The 24,507-nt window shown below is 36.2% G+C and overlaps 1 protein-coding gene across 1 annotated transcript; it reads left to right on the top strand.

Moving 5' to 3' along the window:
• Positions 1–17,710: 17,710 nt before the first annotated feature.
• FTSH12 (FTSH protease 12) lies at positions 17,711–23,875 on the top strand. The gene is made up of 18 exons (XM_078963537.1): positions 17,711–18,331; positions 18,408–18,592; positions 19,992–20,230; positions 20,311–20,663; positions 20,753–20,995; positions 21,081–21,221; positions 21,315–21,482; positions 21,572–21,684; positions 21,842–22,058; positions 22,143–22,214; positions 22,309–22,428; positions 22,504–22,620; positions 22,697–22,873; positions 22,947–23,066; positions 23,159–23,233; positions 23,340–23,447; positions 23,523–23,603; positions 23,702–23,875. Exons 1-18 carry the CDS (start codon positions 17,936–17,938, stop codon positions 23,777–23,779), a joined length of 3,003 nt encoding a protein of 1,000 aa, XP_078819663.1. The 5' UTR covers positions 17,711–17,935; the 3' UTR covers positions 23,780–23,875.
• The last annotated feature ends 632 nt before the right edge of the window (positions 23,876–24,507 follow it).

Genomic DNA, 24,507 nt, shown 5'->3' with positions numbered 1-24,507 from the left:
ATTAATACTTCTATCTTCCATGTTAACTGACCCTACGAAATCACACCGGTCAACGTTGGTCAACAGTCCACTGTCAACTCGACTGGACTCGGCGAGTCTGGTCGTCCTTCAATCCTCTAAGATTCCCCTTCTACTCGTCGAGTATCCTCTTTGACTCGACGAGTTACTCCTGGAAGAATCGCGGGGCCACCCCGACTCCACTCGCCGAGTCTGAAGAACAACTCGGCGAGTCCCAGTGAATCTTCAAGCTACTCGCCGAGTCTAATCATCCGACTCGGCGAGTCCACGCCATGCAGTCGATCAACTGCTTCTAGAATTACGTATGGTCCCGAAATAGACACTCATGGGACTCCTGGACCTCTAATCATCCTATTACTGGGGAATAAACTTTTGTATAACAACATAATAATCCATCAAATCACCAAATGGGTTTCATAAACCCTAAATCCGTGTACACATCAAAATAACAGGAATGATCCGAAACATTACCTGAAAACGTACTCTCTGTGTCCCCAAACCTCAGAACTCGATCCCCTTGATCTTCCTTTGGCCAAAATCCTTCCTCTTCTTGCACCACAATTCCTTCAAAGTCACTAATGGCCTTCAAGCTTGCTCTAGATGCCACAGTCGTTTAGGGTTCTCCACAATCGGCCAAAAGACGAACAATGACGGCATAAGATCCCTTATATACGTCCCAAACTGAACGGCTAGGGTTTTCCGCTGAACAGCGTCGACTCGCCGAGTCCAGCCGCGAACCCGCGACCACAACTGCGACCCTACTCGGCGAGTCTGGCTCCAACTCGCCGAGTCTCCCCTTTAAAACACCCCAAAATGCAATTAAACAATACTTGAGATTTTGGGCTGTTACATTTTGGCTCCACGACTGAGCCCCTAACGGTCACCCATATCATGATCCAAATATCCCACTAACTTTCTCCCCGTGACCACTATCCCAACCCAGTGACACGTAAGTCACAAAATCCTCTTTTCCTCATGCAAGAAAATATAATCCAACCGAGGATCGTCTCAACTCTAATCTCTGGGTTCTGCTGCGCATATTCGTCGCGTATCTCCCCGCATCTCCCGACAGGGACGGATACCCCCGTCTTGCCCCCGACTCAACATCTAGGCTCCAAAAACTCAATAATAGAACTACTCAAACCCCAAACTCTTCCACACCATAAACTGCTCGGAAAACATTCCAACATCGTATTCTCTTGCCATTTAATGAGTACTACGACTCCACGCGGTATCACAACATCTTCTGAATAGTGAGTACTGCGACTCGAATATCCACCACAGACTATGGAGACATTCAACATAACAAATTCCCATCTCTGCGAATATCCACTCCCTCAAATAATCTCCCTGGATACCCATACCCGAAGGGCTCCCACTAGATCCACAGATACTTGATATGCCACACGTCGATTCAATTCAGGATTCATGAGTAACTCCGAAATAAAGATATCATACCCGGATATCTCAGAATACCTCAACCGAACATCACAAGATCCTGCCACGACCACTGATCTCCTGCCCCAAGTATCATGTAGATACAATAATACATCTCCTTGGAATCCCATAAATAGATCTACATTTTCCCATATTACAACTCCGACGCATATAATTTCCCGATTGGAATACGAGAAAAGCTGACGCTACGAAATATGCTGAAAATTCTCCGAAACCCTTCTTCCGACGCTCAAAATCCAACCAAGAACGCGCATACCGACCCAAACATTCTCTATCTACTTGTAACGACACCAAACCCCTGTCATAGATACATTCGTTCTCCTCCTCAAGTACTTCCCACATTAACTCACTCTGACCCTTTTCCTCGATCATCGACACCTCTGGTCTCATGATTCCTTACAGCATATCCCTATACTTCACTTATAACCACTCTTGACAAATCTTTGCTTTCTTACATACTACCCCCGGTTCTCCCCCACTCTGGGTTCGAACCATCACCAATTAGCACACACCCAACCCACAACTACTTTTCACCAGCGAAATCATACCTGCTCCAGGAAAGTGTTACGCAACGCCCGATAATTCCCCCTTAAGAAGTCAATCAACCCCCTATACTCCGAACCTCTGATGAACTCCTCAAGAACTTCTCATCACGACTGCTTCTAATCGTTCCAAATCTCATACCAATCCAACACTAAGCATCTCAACTGCTCAATAACATCCCTGGCTCATAGACTGCACCACAATCATCGTTCCTCTCACCTCAACTCATCAACCAATGCTCCAACACTGGAATTGTCCCAAGGACAGGGACCCACTCTCAACATAGACAAAAACTCTCTGCACTGCAAAACTTGGCTGAATTCCCCCCTGCTACCACTATAACGCATCCTACTATTCTCAGTTAGGTGTGGCGTGGTCTTCGACTACCTCAGTCCCAACTGACTGTCTGCTCACGATAAATCACTGCCTCGCGGCACACCTGCTACCTGATACCCTGAGGGAAAACATTGTCGATAACTACCTGCAGGGTGTACTCCCAAATCCACAACTGACACATCAAGCCCCTCCTGTATTGCTCACGAACATAAATGGCACCACCCTCCTAGAAGATGGCCTCTCCCTTATCGCCTGATTGTTTGACTCACCCGAAGTTTTCCTCTGTCTTTAACTTCTTACCAAAATACTCTGATAGACACTCGCCTTTCCCCTCGGGGAACGCCTCCCCATACTCAATCGTGGTCTACAGGCCTAAAACCCATAGCGTCCGATCTCTACCTCATCGATCATGACCCGATAGCAAGATAGTCACAAGCATCATCCGCTACGAACCCTGGTACTCATCCCATGACGTCCCTTCTCAATCTGTTCCGGTGTATGGTACCCGAACCATAACATTACTCATCAATCTACTCCGATGTATGGTACTCGAGCCATAACATCTATCCTCAATCTATTCCGATGTATGATACCCTGACCATAACATCACTCCGCAATCCGCTCCGATGTATGGTACTCGAACCACAGCATCTATCCTCAATCTGTTCCGATGTATGGTACCCTGACCATAACATCACTCCGCAATCCGCTCCGATGTATGGTACTCGAACCACAACATATATCCTCAATCTGTTCCGATGTATGGTACCCTGACCATAACATCACTCCGTAATCCGCTCCGATGTATGGTACTCGAACCACAACATCTATCCTCAATCTGTTCCGATGTATGGTACCCTGACCATAACATCACTCCGCATTCCGTTCCTTAGGACCTTCAGAATGCTCCTTGTATCAAGTATGGGTCCTCTGCTTTCAGTAGTACGGGCCCATACTACCTTCCACATCTACCCATACTTTCCATACGGACCATCCCAGAGTTCCTAAGTAGCTGATCGACCTCTTCTTTTACCAATCCATCGTGCGTACTCGCTCCCCAGCGAAATCCTCTACTCTACCAGCGCACTCATCTGGCTAGGTTTACTCCCTAGTCCCTTCCGCCGTCCTCCCACTTCTTTGCTATCAGCTGCTGAAGAGCTCCTAATGATGCCAACCATCTACCTCCTGAGTATCGTCATACTCACGTAGTAGCTGACTCCCATCATCGAGAATTCCACAAAGCACAAAGCAAGCAGCATTCGAGCATCGAAGAATACATAGGACTCCCTATCTGTGATAGCTCCACCTTCTCGGCTCATCTTCGGAAGTACCACTGAACTCTGTAGCTCTACCCCTCGTGCGTCCTAACTGGATATTCTCGCTCATCACATATTCAAAAGCATAACGCACATATGACAACAACTCCTAGGCTAAGGCATCACAAATCAGGCCATTCTAGTCCTAAGATATGAAATACCTAGCCTGTCTCTAGCATGCAATAATATCTCATAAAGTGCATAATAGATATTTCATAACACAAAAGTAAGGGTATTTTGGGAAATCACCATTTGGCTCTGGCTGATTGTACACACTGCTCTTTCTTGCTTTCTCTTTGAACTCTTATCCACTTTTAGAAAACTATTTATTTGAAAGCTTTTTCTTATTTCCTCAGTTTGAGTCCAGATTTACCCGAAGGCGCATCCGAATCCCTCAAACCAAGGCTCTGATACCAATTTGTAACACCGTGATTTTCAAGGCAAAATTTTCATTTAATTAATCAAATTAATATTAAATCACTTGTTTAAAATCTCATACACATTTGAATTACAAAAACATAGTTCCATTTTCACTTAGTAGAAAACCAGGATCCTCCAGAATACAACTCTTTCTTTGGTGTGTACAATCGAGCCGGTGCCATCCCGCGTTACTGAAAGAACCTGAAACAACATACATAAAACACTGTAAGCACGAAGCTTAGTAAGTTCCCCAATATACACCTTACGCACATACGCCTTTCCAGGCCCTGACCTTCCGGTCCACTGCACAATGCCTTCCGGCCCATGAGATAATCGCCTTCCGGCCCATAACGTGTTGCCTTCCGGCCCATAGTACATTGCCTTCCGGCCCATAACATATTGCCTTCCGGCCCATAACATATTGCCTTCCGGCCCAAAAACATATTCGGCACATAATACATTTACTCTAACACATAAAGCACGTATATCATATATCATACCTGACCTTTCTGTCACATAACACTTTGCCTTCCGGCCCATATAAACATGCATATCACACGTAGCAACTAATTTTCCATTTATAGCATATATACATAACACATAACATATTCGACCTTCCGGTCACACAATCAAACCCTTCCGGGTACAGTATAGTGAGAAGACTCACCTCGTGGATGCTGGAAGTTAGCAACCCCTGAAATCACTTGCACCTGATCTGCCGAGCTACAAGCTCCCTATAACAATATATCTCTTATTAATACTTTTATCTTCCACGTTAACTGACCCTAAGAAATCACACACACAGGTCAACTCTGGTCAACGGTCATCTCGACTGGACTTGGCGAGTACCCTGGCGACTCGGCGAGTCTAGTCGTCCTCACAATTCCTGGATGCTCCCTTTCTACTCGTCGAGTATCTCTCTTAACTCGACGAGTTCCTCGTGGAAGAATCGCGGGGCCACCCCGACTCCACTCGCCGAGTCTGAAGAACAACTCGACGAGTCCCAGCTATTCTTCAAGCTACTCGCCGAGTCTGCTCATCTGACTCGGCGAGTCCATGCCATGCAGTCAATCAAACTGCTTCCTAAGATCAGAATCGTCCCGACCAATCATAGGTCTGGTCCTCCTAAGTTGGTCCATCAAAAAAGGCCTTCATTTAGGTGCTCATGCTACACCCCAAGACTCATAATTCCCATGTTAACCTAAGGCATAAGGATTTCAATCCAAAACTTTCACCAATTCCTGAAATGCACAGACCTGGGATCTTCTAGACCTCCAAGGGTCCCAACACAGGGTTACAATCATTTGGGGGACAAGGGTAACCATTAATCTAATCACAAAAGGGTTCCTTAAACCCTAATCCATGCACACATTCACATAACAGAATATAATCCGGAATGTTACCTGAATAATGCCCTCTCTGTGTCCCCAAGCCTCAGAACATGATTCCCTTGTTGTTCCTTTAGCCAAAACCTTCCCCTTCTTGAACAATAACTTCTTCAAAATCACCAATAGCCTTCAATCCTTGCTCTAGATGCCCCCAACCGATTTAGGGTTCTTCTCAGCAGCTAAAAGGGAACAACGACGGCCAATGATCCCATATATACGTCCCCAAACCTGAACGGCTAGGGTTTACGCTAAACAACGCAGACTCGCCGAGTCCCTATCTGGACTCGTCGAGTCCAGTCGTGAACCCGCGACTAAATCTACGATCCTACTCGGCGAGTCAGGCTCCAACTCGCCGAGTCCCCCCTTTAAAACACCCCAAAATGTGATTTAACAATACTTTGAGATTTCGGGCTGTTACAGCCTTACATCTTTTGTGGTGGACTTAATCAGTGCACAAGACTATGTACTCGATTCCTTAGTCCATTACTTGACTCACACATTCACGTGAACAAGTAATCAGTCTTAATTTTTCCAATACTTGAAAGTTCTCATTCATCATGTTATACAACTTGCATGATTCCAAGTCCCGGTCCAATTGAGACTTTGGATGATGAGAATTTTTCCTTTATTTGATAAATTTATACATTACCACAAATGAAAGAATCAATTTCATATTTCCACTATTGCTATTAATGGAATCATATAAGCAACGATTTTTCCTCAAATGCCATTGTAAGGATATTTTAAAATAAATAAAATCAAAAATTTTCTTTTATTTTAAAACTATGCGGAAAAACTTCCTTACAATCCATATGAAAACTTGTTGTTATCTATTCCTAAGCAATACCTCATAACTCCTAAGAAGTAGCTCAAGAATCCGATCTTCAAACTACGCGATAGAAATCCATCTACGCGATCAGATTCGGCATATTCTTTCTTTAAGTTCCTTTACTTTTCTTTGATTCTTAAAACATTACCATGTGACCCAGTCACATCATGTATCAGGAATCTTAGAATAGAAACTTAACAGAGTTAGATAGTGGACTTTACCTGAAGTAGAGTCAAACTTATTGACTTCAACATCCTTAGGTAAATTTGGCAGCTTCGCAACTAATGACCCTTTCTTTGGCAATATAAACATATGGACCCTTTGATAATGGTACACGGGACTATCACAGACTTAGCTTTTCTCTTTACCATTTGTTTAACCGAGTTGACTATGGCCGATCCCTTTCCATTGGGAAGAGAATGCTTTCCTGGATTTCCTGTGTCACTATTGTCAATGTCCATAAAGTTTTAGGAAGTTGATCTTAGCAAATAGATAAGATCATTAAGGGTCTTGTCATAGTCTGTTTTATAGATGTCCCAAAGGAACTCACTATGTGACTTAGAAAGTGATTGAACCACCAACTTTCTCAAGACTTTGACACCCAACTCTCCCGGCTTGTCAATATGTGACTACATCTCCAAGATGTGACCACACCAAGACCTTTACTTGCCAATAGGGCTCGAGTGACCTTAAACTTTTCAAGAACTTGTGGTTTAGGGAGAATAATTGGAGGAGGAGAAAGAAGTATGATATCCATGGGACATCATCTTCATTAGGAATGCTTGTTTCAAGAGATTTGGGAAGATCATAAATGTCTAAAACATACATGTTTTGGGAGATATTCAAGATAGTTGATCTTAAAGTCCTTAATATGACACCCAATATGAAATATTAAGGCTAGGACCCAACAAACTATTTTATAACTTAGAAGAGGTATGCCGTAATCCAAGCTATAAAACAATTTGAAGGTAGGTGAATGACAATTCACCAATTTCCACCAAGATAAACGAAATGTATTATTAGGTTTTAATTGGATTTGAAATTCCTAGATCTTTTGAGATTCATTGAACTGTTCAATGGCATGTTTCAATCTCGAGTGTGCCCTTCAGGTTTTGTGACTGGGATGCCGAGGATCACAAAACAAGGTGTGAAGTAATCATGCAAATTACTTGGTACCCTTAATAAATTACCCCTCAATCGATGTGCCGGTTAACCACACACGCTCCATCGATACTATGATAAACATTAAGTTACCCTTTGCCTACCTTGTTAAATACGAGTTAGTGTGCCGGTTAACCACACACGCTCCACTAACCGACTTAAACAAAGTGCAAAGTGTAATTTCATGGATTAGTACCTTATTCACATTTTCCTAAGTAACTAAGATTGGGTATTATTTAGAGTTTAGTTACTTAGTATTTATCATTAATACTTTTAATGAAGGGAGAATTATAGTCATGTCAAACCCGTTCGGCTAACGACCCTCCACCAGTCAAGCAAGCGGTGGGTGAGAGTGGACACCCATTAAGTTGCCATTTTATAGGCAACAACCTTATACCCACCTTATAGACCGGCTTCGTGAATGAGGCGTACTAGCGGTAAGACCGACTTTACTCTTATACATATATATATATATATATATATATATATATATATATATATATATATATATATATATATATATATATATATTATTAACTTATAATATTATAAAGTATAAGGGTTGAATTTTAACTTTTAAAATTCTAAGGGCTAACTTAGAATTAAAGTATTCATAAGAGAAAACTTTACAAATTCCAAAACTTGAGGGCAAGTTTTGAAACTATTCAAAACTAATTAATTCCATAACTTATATGTTTAAAGTAGTTTTAATCCAAAAACTCTTCAAGTTCCATAACTTGAGGACAAATTATGGAAGACTTTAAACTAATAAAGAATTAACTTTTTCTTTATTTTATAACTTATGAAATTAATTAAGGTTACATTATTTTTTTTATATTTATTTAATGAAGAGACTCTTGGTCCTCCATAACTTGAGGACAAATTATGAAGTCATAACTCCAATTAATTAGAACTAGACTCTTCATTTTTGTAACCTTTGCCAACTTTATGAGTTTTATGAGTCTTTAATGTGACTCTTCATGTAACTTGAGGATAAGTTACATAAACACATTTTATACTCAACTCTTAGATTAAAATGGATTGAAAACAACTATTTCATTCAACTTTTCTATTAATCTAAGCAACTCATAAGAACAAGATAATTCAAATCAAACTTTTTCATGTAATTAGTCTAACCTTTAAACTAATACAAAACATGAATCTATTGACAATTATCTTTGAAAATGGATTAGCATGAGCATTACCACATTAAAAAACAAGTTTATAAGTTCAAAACAACTTAGGGTAATGTTCCTAGTCCATTTCTAGCCAAAAAACTCGAAAATATGCTGTCTGGGGTCCAACTCGTCGAGTGCATGAACACAACTCGGCGAGTTGGATGCATTTTGCCTTGGACTCGTCGAGTCCCTTCATGGACTCGGCGAGTCTGCTGGGCTGACAACACCAATTTCGATTTTTCAGCTTCTATTGCAGGTATAACAAGAAAACAAGCCTAGGCTCTGATACCACTGTTGGGTTATGAGCATTCTAACACTCCTAAGTGTACATGCAACCCTAAATACCTTGGATCTATGTTTTCTCTATTATACATGCAAATATGAACATCCAAGGTATTATCCTAAACTAGCATACAAAACTATCAATATAACAAGATAGAATACATACCTCTTTGATGGTGCTTGTCTTCATGAAGCTTGAGTGCCTAGTGCCCCAAGTGTGACACCTCAAATGGTTCACAATCATCAAAACACTTAGAATAGCTTGAGAGAATTCTACACTTCATGAAATCGGCTAGCCCTTTCTTATTCTCACTAGCGGCCGATTTTTCCTCAAGAATAAGATGCTTATATAGTTATACAATTAGGGTAAACCCTAATTGTCATGACTTTCCATTTCCTTGGATCCATGGGTTCAAATACACCATGGAGCATCCATGGAGCATCATATGGGTTTTGGCCCAACTAGATAATCCATGGAGCATTAGCCCACTATACAAGTATGGATGATTTACACAATCAACCCATATATTTAATTAGTCTTCTTTTGATCACATAATTAATCCTAGATTAATTCTTGATCAATACTAATTAAGTAATCTCATTATTCTTATTATTAATATACTAGAACTTATAATATATTAATAACCATAAGTGTCTTATTTCTCTCATTTAGTCTATCCAAGTGCATGATGGTATGCAACCCAAATGGACCATGCCGGGTCGGGTCAAGTCTTACCAATTATAGTTATGGACTTAGACATTAATCCAACACTACTGCCACTCCTTGAATCCCCAATGGTTCCTTTCTACCTTCTTCCTTCAAATCACCCAAAATGGCAAGAAAGCTTGAATGTGGAACAATGGAGGCTTAAGGTTTCGTATTCTGGATAAGAGAGGCTACAAGGAACCTTAAGGGAGAGAATGAGATGCTTAAATAGTGCACAAAGTCCCGGATTTAGGGTTCCCCTCTTCAGACCGGACTCACTGAGCCCTCTTTGCCGAGTCGGTTACTTAATCGATTCGCTGGATCCTGATCTGACTCGTCGAGTTCCTCCCTGGATTCGACAAGTTGACCCTTTGAATTAGGGTTTTCTTTCCTATCTTGGCCTTTCTGATTTTGAGTGTTACACATAGTAGATTTGTTTGTATGACTAAATGTATTGAAATGAGATAAAAGTCTGTATATCTATACATATATACATAATACATAACTAAGGATTCAACGACACTCGGAAAAACAACCGAGTACTTTAAGTCCACAACCAAACAAGGAACATGAAGTAAAGTGAGTTATCAGTCCTAAGTCCTTTAAACCTTATTTATATTACTAGATATGTATTAGACATGGTTTTAACAATATATAAGTTTGAAATTTGTAAAAGAAAGGTTTGGTATACAAAAGTGAATTTGATAAAGAGTTTAACATGTAAAATAGTTTGATAAGCAGTTTGAAGTCATTTGTTTGGTAAAACAGTTTAAAAGTATAGTAATTCCATTGATTGATAGTTATTAATCACATGTGATTGATATAATAACTATGATATTCAACTTGTATTCCTCCCATAAAAGCATTTAAAATCATTTAAAAGGTTGATTAAGGGGTATGAACTCACATGTAGTGAGTGGTTTGGATGAAGTGCTGGATAAGGTGATAGGTGTCAAGTGAAGACTTGGACACACACACTGATTCTATTTAACATATAAATACACATATATGCATCTAATTAGTGATTGTAACATTGATTAAGCAAGTAAAGACACGCTAGAACATGGGAAACACTTTAATTCAAGTGTTATAAGATCATAAGGTTACATCTAAGGGTTGTATGGCTTTGCTATTGAGTTCACGAACCAAGGATCAACTCTCCATGAGTTTACGACCAAGGGTATGCGGCCCTTATGGGCTTACGGCCGTAAACATATGGTTTCTTGTACCAAATCGATGTTTAAGATCCTTAGTTCAAAGGGAAGGTGTTCTAGGCCAAGTTCTAAGCCTTAGGAAGGAATGTAGGGCAGCTATGCACCCTTTAATAGAGTTTACGGCTAAGGGTGATTGCCTTGGCCGTAAACTCCCTTGGTTGGTTGATTTTTGATGTTTTCAATCCCGTAATCCATAATACTAACTTATAAACATGTAAATGGGTTAAGGACTTACAGTTTGAAGGCTAATTTCGGCCCAAAACACACAAGTGTTCTTGGTGTTCTTGAGGATCTTGAAGATCTAAGCATAAAAGATCGAATTGTGGGTGGATTCAAAGGTGAATCAAGTACAAGTGATGTAATCAACACAAAGATGGAAGAGTTTGCTTACATTTGTGAAGATTGAAAGGAAATCTTGAAGATCCTTGGGAGAGAAACTCGAGTTCTCTAGCTTAGAAGAGAAGAATGAAAGGAAAAATGGCTAAGTGTCACCTTTATACAAGGGGTTCATGGCTACTTGGAGTTTACGGCCGTAAACCCAAGTGTTTGGTCGTGAACTCCTATTTTGATGGTCCAAGGTTTGTTTTATAGGTTACAAGTCCAACTGACACATTCATTCACTTAATTCTTCGATGTATTAAAGCACAGAATGCTCAAACGGACACCAAAAGTGCTAAAAGTTAGCAGAAGTAAGTTTGACTAAATTGAAATTTAAGGTTTGTATAAGATAGAAATTTCGGGTAGTCACATTCACTTAATCTATTTATTGTCCAACATCCTGAAATAATACCTTCTCGAAACAAGATGTTACACTCACCAACATTATTGTTGACATATTGTTTTCAAACATATGGATCTTCAGGAACTTAGGAGCTGGAAGACACACCATGTGTGTTACGGATTGATGTATTTCCTTGTTTGGATGTTTGGCCAATCTATTAAGTCTTTTGTTCATTTTGACTTACGTTCGTAGAACTTGTTCTAGTAGTCACCGTCTGTTAGATTGACATTAGTGTAATTCCTTGTACTGGATTTATGGAGGAATGGAATGTAATCATAAATCCTTGTATTATTTAATATATGTTGTTTAATTGTGATCAAACTTTTACGTCGCAACCTCGACGTTTTCGCCGGTTGTCGTGGTGTGGCATTCTCGAACGTAGAATGACCAAAATGTAGTTCAAGATAACATGTGGAGTAGGCCAAAATACTCGTTGGAATTGTATCGAACCCAAACCGATTGGAAAGCGAATACATAATTTGGTTTGTTTATCAATTCCACTATATCCATATATTCGGTTCTCGTTTTTAGTTCCGTTTTAATGATCCGGTTAATCTCATCCCTAGTTATAAGAGATGAAAAGGAAAGTGGATGGTTATAATTATAAATGCTAACATTAGGCAATGAATTCCATTACATGCTTGGGTTATCATAATTACTTAGTATTACACATTTCAAATGCTCACTAGTTTCGTTGTTGTTACATGCTTAGGCTAGTGGATGTCTTGTCACGGTCCACATAAGTGTCACGTCAATTTTTCCACACTTTAGCCAACACTTGTCATTTGCATGACATAGGTTGCTATACTTACCATGCTATATATATATATATATATATATATATATATATATATATATATATATATATATAGAGAGAGAGAGAGAGAGAGAGGAGGGTTCAATTGAGAAAAAAAGGTTGAGAATGGGGGAATCATTCTCAACCAATCATTTAATTAGCATCTTAACTTAAAATATACGGTGGTAAACTTGTAAATATGATATGATATCCTTCAATCACAGATATGTAACTGTGGATAATTTGATAACAATTCAAATTCATTATACTCGATCGTTCATCATCCAAATTTCTTCTCCAACGTTCAACGATCATCCAGATTTCTTCAATTAAATCATCGATCAACATCATCTAATATTAATTAATCATTCATCTTCGTCAAAAACACGTTCATTAACATCATTCAACAATAGATAAAAAAAAATCGTTTTTGGTTCTTTCAATCCAACCTTCAACTATGCTTGAATACGAGAATATCTTCAACATCTACGATTAAATTTACTCTTGGTGTCATTAGATCAATATCATCGATAATCAACAGAAGTTTCAATTCATATCATTCATTCAACATCGATCATCAAACAAAACTTCGAAATTAAGGTTAGAAAAACATCAAATCATTTTTTTTTGAAAAATTTCATATAATTCTCTATCAATCTACTATTTTGTAAGTTTTAAATAGTCAAAGTATCATGTTTTTAGCATTTTTAAGAAAGTTTACTTGTATGCACTCTAACTGTTTGATGAAATGCATAAACTAAATGACCACGTTATATTCACCTATGAATATGTTTTCGCACCTTAATCAACATATGATTATTAAAAGACAAAAAAAATATACAATTTTATATGTTATTCATATGTGAATAACAGATAAAAATTATATATATTTGTGAATATATCTTGTAATATGCATATGTTAACATCCTGTGTAATATTCATATGTGAATAAACTGTGTAATATTCACATATGAATATATCATCTAATATTCATAAGTGAATATAGCATCTAATACCTACAAGTAAAAATATTATGTAATATTCACAAATGAATGCATCGTTTAATATTTAAATATTAATATCCTGTATCATATTCACAAGTGTATATATTATATATTATTCATATATGAATATACTGTGTAATATTCACGAATGAATATATATCATGCAATATTTAGATGTGACTAGAATGTGTAATATTCATAAGTAAATATACCATATAATATTCACATATGAATCTACTATATAATATTCATATGTGAATATACGATGTAATATCACATATAAATATACAATATAAATAACATATATCATATAATATTCACATATGATTATACATTCATATGTGAATTTACCATGTGATAATTAGAATGTGATAAATCGCTATTATTATGAACTAAAAGTATATTTTTAACATTTTTTATGTGTATTCACATGTTTTTCAGGCATCGTTATAACTCAATAAAAGAATAATATTTCAATCAATGGTTGGTTCATATCTCGGTGGTTGACGATTGGTTGACGTAATTGAGAATATATCATTGATGAAGACAATATATTTTTATATTCACGTGTAAATGTTATACAATTTAATATGTTCTTCATTTTGATCGTATTAAATTCAAATGCAAATGATATTCATTAACCAATACAATGTTGTTTGTCTTAGTATAATGTTGATTTTACATGTAAAATAATATTGTTACATTATACAAAAAAAAACTATGCACAAACCAATTCTTATAGTGTATTATTTAATTTTATATATAAAGATTGTATTCACAAAATAAATAAATCAACATGTATAGTTTATTCACATATATAAAAACAAAAAATTACAATAACGATGTCATCAGTAAATATGTCGTCATGATTTCTAAACTTTATTCATGAATAATGATGATGTCATCACTAGTAGGAATGAAATTTTAGTGACATCATCAAAACAATTTGCCGCAATGAAGTTTAGTCTCAGAATTGGACGAAATTCGCATATTTGATGTAAAATGGTGCAATTTACAAAACTCACAGCTTCGCCGTGACGTACGGTGTTTTTCGGCCATTCGAGGCTGTTTAGGGCCTCAAAATGACGTTTTTCTATTTTTATAATTTTCTGAAAAAAAAGTTATCATTTATTCACAAATGAATATAACATTAATAAAAATATATATGCTTATATAATTATTTTATTAACCTAAAAAGATTAGTTGTATGTGAATAAAAATATATTCTTATCAAATATGTTTTTTTATCTTTAAATTTATATATTTTATAGTCCTCAATTTTATTGATAGTTTTATTCATTTGTAAATAATACATATATATTCACATTTAATTATTACATATATATTCATTTGTGAATATTACATATGTTTATATGCGGATATAATTCTTATATGTTATTCACATATCAATTACAAACTTAAGACCTTAAAATGACGTATTACCTGTATTCATTTATGAATATTACTTGTATTCATTTGTGAATATTATATATTATTTACATATCAATTACATACTTGCTCTGTGTTTTTAAAAGATATACATTGATTCTCGTATAAAGACATATACACTTGTGAATATTACGTGATATATTTAGTTTATACATTTCATCGAACAGTTGGCGTGCAAATAAATTAACTTATATAACTATGATAAAAAATTCACAATTGAAGCCAATAATTACAAAACAAATCAAATCCTATTAAAATCGATTAATAATCAATAGGTTTATATAAAAAATTGTGAAAAAAAAATTGTATAAAAAACGAAGTTTTTCAAACTTAAAAAACGATTTTTTAAAAAATCTGCAAATATATGGTTATGTTGATGAACTTTTGATTGCTACCTGTTGTTTGATATTGGCGAAGGTTCCTTTGATGAAGTTTCGATGATTTGTGATCACTAAATGATGTGACATCGATAAATATGGATTATTTTAACGATTTTGCTTGATGTCAATGAAACTGTACAAGATTGAATCACGAGTTACACTTAGTAGTACAAATAAATGTTTTTAATGACGAATCACAACATTTTGATGAATAAACGAAGATTTTTGATGAAAAATTGATGTTTTTATGAAGTGTCGATGTCTTTTTTTTATGAAGAACATGTGATTTTGATAGCGAACAAGTAGTAGAACGTATGATGTTGATGAATAACATATGATGTTGTATGATGTTGATGAAGAACACAGAGGAGCAATAGATGGTGTTGATGAAGAATAGATAAACGATCCAGAAGAAATGGTATCTGTGATTGAAGGTTAATATATCATATTTACAAATTTGCCACCGTGTATTTTATGCTAATATGCTAATTAAATGATTGGCTGAGAATGATTCCCCTATTCTCAACCTTTTTTATTTTCTCAATTGAACTTACCTCTCTCTCTCTCTCTCTCTCTATATATATATATATATATATATATATATATATATATATATATATATATATATATATATATATAATGTAGAAAATAAAATTTCAAACATATTATTTTTTTAAAAACTTAAATCCCATTAAAAACATAGAAATTCAAAAAAAAAAACATAAGAATTAAAAAATCAGAAGACAACTAGAAATTCAGAAACATCAAACTAGAAATTCAAACACACAATCCACTTGAAATTAAAAGACAAAGATTTCAAATTTGATGTCATTTGGGGCACTTCCTCACAATTTGCCAAAACTCAACAAGCTTGAAATCTTTGTCATTTTCAATGTCATTTCATCATGGTAAGCCTCAAGAGCATCCTCTAGCAAATTATTTTCGTTTTCACCATTTTCAGCTTCATGCACCACCCTACGAAACACAATGATAAATCGAGTTGCAAGTGCGTTTACATTTCTCCATTTGACGTAGAGTTGATATTTTCTTCGAGGTTGAAAGGCTTGGCGGTTGTGTATGTCGATGACTCTCCTCCAAAAAGTAGTCGGAGGGCTGTCATTGTGGGTTGGATCTTTTGCTACATCAATCCATGAACGAATGAGTAAGATCTCTTCTTCAAGAGACCAAACACTAGCGATTTTTAGTGATAAGGTGTATAAAAAAAATGAAAAAAAATAAGAAAGTTAAGTGAATAGAATTAATGAGATTTGAATGGGACGAATACTAAATAAGGATGAATGTATTTATAGTTAAAGATTAAGGGGGTGTTTGGATAGGGAAAAAATAACTGCTTATTAGCTTATTGCTTATTCTCACCACAATAAGCTAATTTAAGTGTTTGGATAGAATGCTTAAAAAATCAGCTTATTATGGTAGGAATAAGCAAAATAAGCTGATTTTAATAAGCTAGGAGAGCAATGCTTATTGCTTATTGCTTATTTTTAATGATTTCAAAATTAGCTAACTACCCTTCAATAAACTATACATAAAACCCTCAAACTATACATAAAACCCATAAACCTTTTCTCCCTTGGCCATCGTCCCTGGAAGCCATCGTCAATCAGACTTTTTTTTTTTTTTTTTCTTCTTCTGCTGCTATCACCCTTGCAATGAGTATGTTGTTTGCTTTATTTATTTATTTTTCTACCTGTGCAATCACGTATGCCTTTTTTTTTATTGGTGATGCAAACACACGATTGTGTTTTTGTTCTTTCCCGACAACCATTGATTGCTTTTTTTTTTCTTTTTTTTTTTTTCTAGAAATTGCCATAAATCCTTTGCATGATAATTGTTTTTTTAGTTCTTATGAATAAGAAAATTATTATTATTATTTAAAAAAAATTGTTTTAATAAGATAAATATGTTAACATATAAGAGGAAACATTTTTTGATCATTTTATTCATATAAGCTGTTTTGTTTGCCAAACACTTAAAAATGCTTATTGCTTATTGATTATTCTCACCACAAGTAATCCAAATACTTTTTAAAAAACTGTTTATTCCCACCACAATAAGCAATAAGCAATAAGCTAATAAACTAAAAATATATTTATCCAAACACCCCCTAAAAATTTAAAATTTTTAAAATTTTGAAAAAAAAAAACGATTTTATTTTTGAAATTGAGTATTTTTTAGAAAAGATGGTATTTTTTGAAAATAGAATTTGAATAATAAATGGTAAAAAAAGAAAAAACAAAAAAAGGAAAACATTTTGAAATTGGATACTATCCTTAAATCTATATCGAATTGTTGAGCCGAGCTCGGCATGCCTCGGCTTAGTCGTAGTGTTCGCCGATAATACCGAACCCATTCCCGAAAGCCACACGCCCACACCCAAAAGCCTTATAGCCGTCTTAGACAAACCTAAAAATGTAGAGGAACTGGTTTCTCGATTTCAACCATTTTTCCGACTTATCCAGAGTCATGTTGTTATTTTGACCTTTTGGTGCTAGTGACACAACACAGATAAACCTCTAAAACCCCTTTTCCCTGGACACTCCATCGATAGAGGGACGGTCTCTTGAGGCCGCAGGTGCGAAACTCTCCAGCTGGCTATCAACTTACAGCAGATTTCTTCTTCATCTTATCTTATGTAGAACAAAAGAGACAAGAGAAATGGATCTTAAAATACAGTTCACGGCAAACAAATTCTACCTGTCTTCTTGTACAAGAAGAGGAGTGATTATTTTTAACCAAACCCACCCAAATCTTGTCTTGTTACCACTTCCGCGTTACAATCGCATCAAAAGAAGAAAATCCGGTTTTCGTGTTTCTGCTTCCGTCAATCCAGATGGTTCAGAAGACGGTTCGGCTTGGACCAAGTTCTCTCGGTCAATTCGACGCAGTTCGGAGGTTTTGTTAGATAAATTCGGGGATTCATTGAAGAAAGAAACCGGGTTTGATTTGCAAGATGCCAATGCCAGGATTTCTGGGTTTGTGGGTGGAACTCAAGACTCTGTCTTGAAATACCTAACTCAGTTCTCAGCTTGGAACGACTGGCAACGTTGGAAGGTAATCCTTGCCTAAGTTAAGCTTAGTGGAATGGAGTTAATAAGTTGTCTTAACAAGTGCTAATCTTTTTTTGCAGGATATCAGTAATTGGGAACCCACAAGAGTAGGTGTGTTGGCAATCTATGTCTTGGTGATGGTCGTTTCATGCCAAAGGATATTTATGGCTGTGCGAGCTCCTTTTCTTCATCGTCAAATAGAAGAAGCATCGGAAGCGTATATGGAGGCTTTGATTCCTGAACCATCTCCAACTAACATCAGGAAGTATGTATCTTTCTAGCCGTTCCTCCATTTTCGTTTTTACTATGACATGCATCAATTCCTTAGACCTGTTATCTTATTATTGTTGCTGCCATGCTTTTCTTTGTTCCTCAATGAAGATGAAGATGTTAGTTAGGTTTATAAATACTATTAGGACCAAGTTTAAGGCAGCCATTGTGTTTCTAGTTGAGGAAAAGTGATGCAAGGACATGGCATCAATTCTCTTATGACAAACATTTACATAAATCCAATGAACTCAAATCCACTAATGACTAATGAGTTGGAACCTTTCAACACCATTGTGTTGATTCTTGCTCTTCCCATTTATGTCCTTGATGGGTTTGTTAGTCTCTGTATGACTAGCCCACATTCTTTTTGGACCTCAACATGGACAAATTCTATTGGATGCTTACTAGCTAAAACTCTGACATACAAGCTCCATCATAAGGGTACAACCTCATAGACATATGCCATGTCTTGAACTCTAATGTTTGGGTACATCATGCAGCTCCAATAGGTTTGCCAATGAAGAAAGAATAAGTAATGTTCTAAGACCATACAAATTTTCTCCATGATGTATTAATAGTATTATTATGTTGGAGATAGATGTAGTGGGAACCTAGAGGCTTCCTTGGAGTGGTGGAGCAGGGATTGCTCATAATCCAACCAAAGTTTGATGGGATACACAATAAACTTCCAAGTCTTTTCTCATCTCCTCCAGCAAGTTCTCCATTTTTAGTGTTCCTTGAGGCTTATTTCTTGAGAATTCTTTAGTTTGGATTTCCCAATGAGTTGCCTTAGAGCTATTGACTCCCACTATATCCTTAGTATCATTTCAATTTAAGAGGAAGTTACCATGCATACCATCTCTATGTTAAAAAATTTCTAAAGTTTGGGGGAGAAATGAAAGAATGAGTTGTTTCAATGATCAGATGGCCAAGAAGTTCTTTCTTAAAGGAACTTCCACCAAATCTTATTATTGATTTACCTGTAGAGCAGCTATATATGGAACAAAATGTTTGAGGAGAGCAAGGTGTATCATGTATCTGACATTAGGTGATCATATGTCATGATCATCATGGCTGCAAAGCAGCGATAAATGTTTGGATGGAGTAATTTACATCATCTATCAGAATGTTTTGTAAAATTATGACAATTCTCATATGCTAAGTGTGAAAGGTGTTTTGTAAAGAATCACATTAGTTTTTAACATAAAACATAAGATTAATAAAGATAGATTATCTTTTTTTTACCATCCATGTTATCAGATAGACTTCCATCAAGAGCAAATGTTAAACCAGCAAGTACATTTTTTAACAGGACAAATGGATGCTTTTAATGTGAGGGAGTGCTTAGTTAACTGCTTTCTTGGTAATAATGATACTTGAATTTTTTCTCAAAGGTATAAAAAAGGTTTATGGAGGAAGTCAATACCAAAAGGCCTCAAAATGAAGAAATTCATTGAAGGGCCAGATGGAACACTTATCCATGACACATCCTATGTTGGAGAAGATGCATGGGATGATGATGATGATAATGATGCCACAGCTTCTAAGGACAAAGTCAAGGAAATCATTGACCATGATGTCAGACTGAACAGTCAAGACAAAAGGGAGCTTCAAAAAGAGCTAGGGATTTCAGGTTAGTGTGCGTGTGTGATTGATTACCTTTGCTGTATTTATCTTTTTTTTAATAAGTAAGGAGCTAGTTTTGCATGGCAGATGTTAATCAAGAAGAAAGTACACAGACATGGCAAGAAAGGCTGCAAATATGGAAAGAGATTCTTAGGAAAGAGCAATTGGCTGAGCAATTAGACTCATCACGTGCTAAGTATGCAGTTGAATTTGACATGAAAGAAGTTGAAAAGAGCTTTCGTGAAGAAGATGCAAAAGCAACATCAGAAGGGACAAGAGCACTTTGGATATCAAAAAGATGGTGGCGTTACCGACCTAAACTTCCTTATACTTATTTTGTTGAAAAGCTTCAAAGCTCTGAGGTTGCAGCTGTTGTGTTTACAGAGGATTTGAAAAGATTGTATGTAACAATGAACGAAGGGTTCCCCCTAGAATATGTTGTAAGTTTGATCCTGTCTGTCTGTATTATTAAGTCTATTGTATTTGACATTTGTAGAGGTGAAGATGTTTTTTTACATATTGTATGTAGGTTGAGATGCCACTCGATCCATACCTATTTGAAATGATCACAAATTCTGGAGCTGAAGTTGATCTACTCCAGAAGCGACAAAGCCATTACTTGTTAAAACTAGTAATCGCGTTGCTTCCCACAATTTTGGTTTTATGTTTTCTACGGGAATCCATAATGCTTTTACACATTACTTCAAAGCGCTTCCTGTATAAGAAGTACAATCAGCTATATGATATGGCCTATGCTGAAAATTTTATCCTGGTAAGTAAAATTTATTATACCGTTTTCCTATTTATTTTGTGGGCTTCAATTTCATGGGGTAATGTTTTTTAATCTATAATACCAGCCAGTTAGAGAAGTTGATGAAACAAAATCAATGTACAAGGATGTAGTGCTGGGAGGAGATGTATGGGATCTGTTGGATGAGCTAATGATTTACATGCGAAATCCAATGCGGTATTATGAAAAACAAGTGAAGTTTGTTCGGGTAATTTACAAACTAAATTTGGAATTGGAATATTATTGGATGTCAAGTGTATGAATAAATATTTTGGTTACAAATTACAATACAACACAACAGGGAGTGCTTCTATCAGGGCCTCCAGGGACTGGAAAAACACTATTTGCAAGGACACTAGCAAAGGAGAGTGGGATGCCATTTGTTTTTGCATCTGGTGCAGAGTTCACAGATAGTGAAAAAAGTGGGGCTGCAAGAATAAATCAAATGTTCTCAATTGCAAGGAGAAATGTAACATTCTTTTAGGATTTATGATTTAATATAATTATAAACATCCTTGGGAAGCTTTTTTGGTTTGTTGGTTGGTTGTGGTTGTGCAGGCTCCTGCTTTTATCTTTGTAGATGAGATTGATGCGATTGCTGGAAGACATGCAAGAAAAGATCCACGAAGGAGATCAACATTCGAGGCACTAATCACCCAGCTCGATGGAGAGTTAGTATCTGATGATTTTGATATATATATATATATATATATATATATATATATATATATATATATATATATATATATATATATATATATATATATATATTGTAAGAGGGTTTGTTTGAAAGAGTTACTGATTGATGTATGAATGAATGAATTTCAGTAAAGAGAAAACAGGGGTGGATCGATTTTCATTAAGACAAGCAGTTATATTCATCTGTGCTACAAATAGGCCGGATGAATTAGATCTAGAGTTTGTTAGTGGTGGACGTATTGATCGCCGATTGTACATTGGTTTACCTGATGCAAACCAAAGGCAGCAAATTTTTGGTGTCCACAGTTCCGGGAAGCAGCTTGCTCATGATGTGGAATTCAACAAGGTGCGGCAATATTTTATTTTATATATATATTCTTTTTGTTGTTGTTTATTCCAAGGCTCATCATGTTTATGAAATCATCTACAGCTGGTGTTTCGCACTGTTGGGTATTCTGGGGCAGATATAAGAAATCTTGTGAACGAAGCTGGAATAATGGCTGTAACTATTCTTTCATCATGTTTCATGTTATTGATTGTGATATGTATCTATATATCTTTCATGTTAAACGAATGATATATATCCATATCTGCAGGTGAGAAAAGGGCATACAAAGATCTACCAGCAAGACATTGTTGATGTATTAGATAAGCAGCTGCTTGAGGGAATGGGTGTGCTCCTAACAGAGGAAGAACAGCAGAAATGTGAAGAAAGAGTAAGATTTTTTTTTTTTGTTTTTTGTTTTTTCAACATATTTGAATTGGTGGTATTAATTAAGTGATAATAATAGGTATCTGTTGAAAAGAAGAGGTTGTTGGCAGTACATGAAGCTGGTCATATTGTATTAGCACATTTATTTCCTCGATTTGATTGGCATGCATTTTCTCAGCTGTTACCGGGTGGTAAGGTATATGTATATATGTATATGTAGATAACTTTAAGTGCTTTTGTCTGCTTTGAATTTAACCCTTTTATTTGAATAGGAAACTGCAATATCTGTTTTCTACCCTAGAGAAGATATGGTAGACCAAGGGTACACAAGTTTTGGCTACATGATGATGCAAATGGTGGTGGCTCATGGTGGCCGTTGTGCTGAACGTCTTGTCTTTGGTGATGATGTCACTGATGGTGGAACTGATGATCTAGAAAAGATCACAAAGGTCAGGTTCATGTCATCTGTAATTCTGTATGTTTTTCACTTGTATTCCGTTAACGCTTGTGTTGTGTCTTCAGATTGCTCGAGAAATGGTGATTAGCCCTAGAAATGCAAGGTTAGGGTTTGCTACATTGACAAACAGAGTTGGATTGGCTAACAGAGCAGATACTAATGATGGGGAACTCATAAAATACAGGGTGCATATTCACTCACTCACTCTGATATGATTATTATTATTAGTTGAAATGCTTGTTTGATTGTTATTTGGTATTATTATCTTGATTCTCAGTGGGATGACCCACATGTAGTTCCTGCTGACATGACAGTTGAAGTTTCAGAACTCTTCACTCGGGAACTTACAAGAGTAATTAACCATACCATACCATTCATTATTCATTCTATTTCTATTTTCTACTACCCCCCCTTCTTCTTCTAGTCTTCTTATTTAATGGAATTAACATTGGTGGCAGTATATTCAAGAGACAGAAGAGGTTGCAATCAAAGGGTTGACCCAGAATAGGCACATACTGGATTTGATTTCAAGGGAATTACTGGAGAAGTCAAGAATTACTGGGGTGGTAAGTATTATTAATTACTGTACTAGTTAATTAGTATGGAATTATTAACAGATTGTAAGCATGATTTGATTTCAGGAGGTTAAAGAGAAAATAGGAAGAATGTCCCCTCAGATGTTTGAAGATTTTGTCAAGCCTTTCCAAATAAATGCGGAAGAGGTATTTTAAATGATACATACATACATACATACATACATACATACATATTTGAGTGGAATGAATCCAATAAGCATTTCGTTTTGTTTTTGTTTTTCCAGGAAGGACCGCTGCCTCACAATGAGCAGTTGAGATACCAAGCTCTGGATGTTTACCCAGCACCTCTCCACAGATGTTGAGCAGCCTATGATTTGATTTGTGGATTTGTGGATGAGGTTGTATTTTCCAGTATACAAAATCCAAATAAATATAAGAAAAATTCCCTTTTTCACTCATGTTTATCCTCCAATTACTTCATTCTTTACTTTGCTCTCAACCTGTTAAACTTTCTATCCACTATGTCCACAGACTATTATTTCATAGAGAGCAGCTGTGTGATAATTACTACAGTAATTACTAGTGTTGTACCATAACACTGCAAACTTACGCCAAAAACACAGATAGGCTTCCACGCACGTGTTGAGGGAAATATTTTAATCAATACCACCGCTTTCCTTCTACACCTACTATCGGTCATAGAAATCCAACCACATCCATGGCATACAAAGGATGTTTGGGGGGTGAAGAAATGAGAATTACATTTGTATTTCTTCCGTTGGAGGTAGGCAACCCAACCCCTCCATAGAATCCATGGCGTTGTATTACCAAATACTGATGGAAATCGGTAGGGAAATGGCCCAACCGGTGAACTCAATAAAAATTTTAATGCTAAATTTTTAGGCCTGGCACACGAATTTAAAATTACTTTAAGACAAATTTATAATATTACACAAATTCGATACCCATTACTTTTATAATATTGGACACTTGATAACCTTAAATAAATAACAATATACAGTTTTATAACTATAACCATAAAAACAAACACAAAGCCTAAGTGGATCCACAAGGTTTTTTGTTTTGTTTT

Source organism: Lactuca saligna, chromosome 7 (genome assembly GCF_052625555.1).
Source record: "Lactuca saligna cultivar CGN05327 chromosome 7, ASM5262555v1, whole genome shotgun sequence".
NCBI lineage: Eukaryota > Viridiplantae > Streptophyta > Magnoliopsida > Asterales > Asteraceae > Lactuca > Lactuca saligna.
The sequence above is the reverse complement of the archived record's forward strand: the minus strand, read 5'-3'. Positions and strand labels throughout refer to the sequence as shown.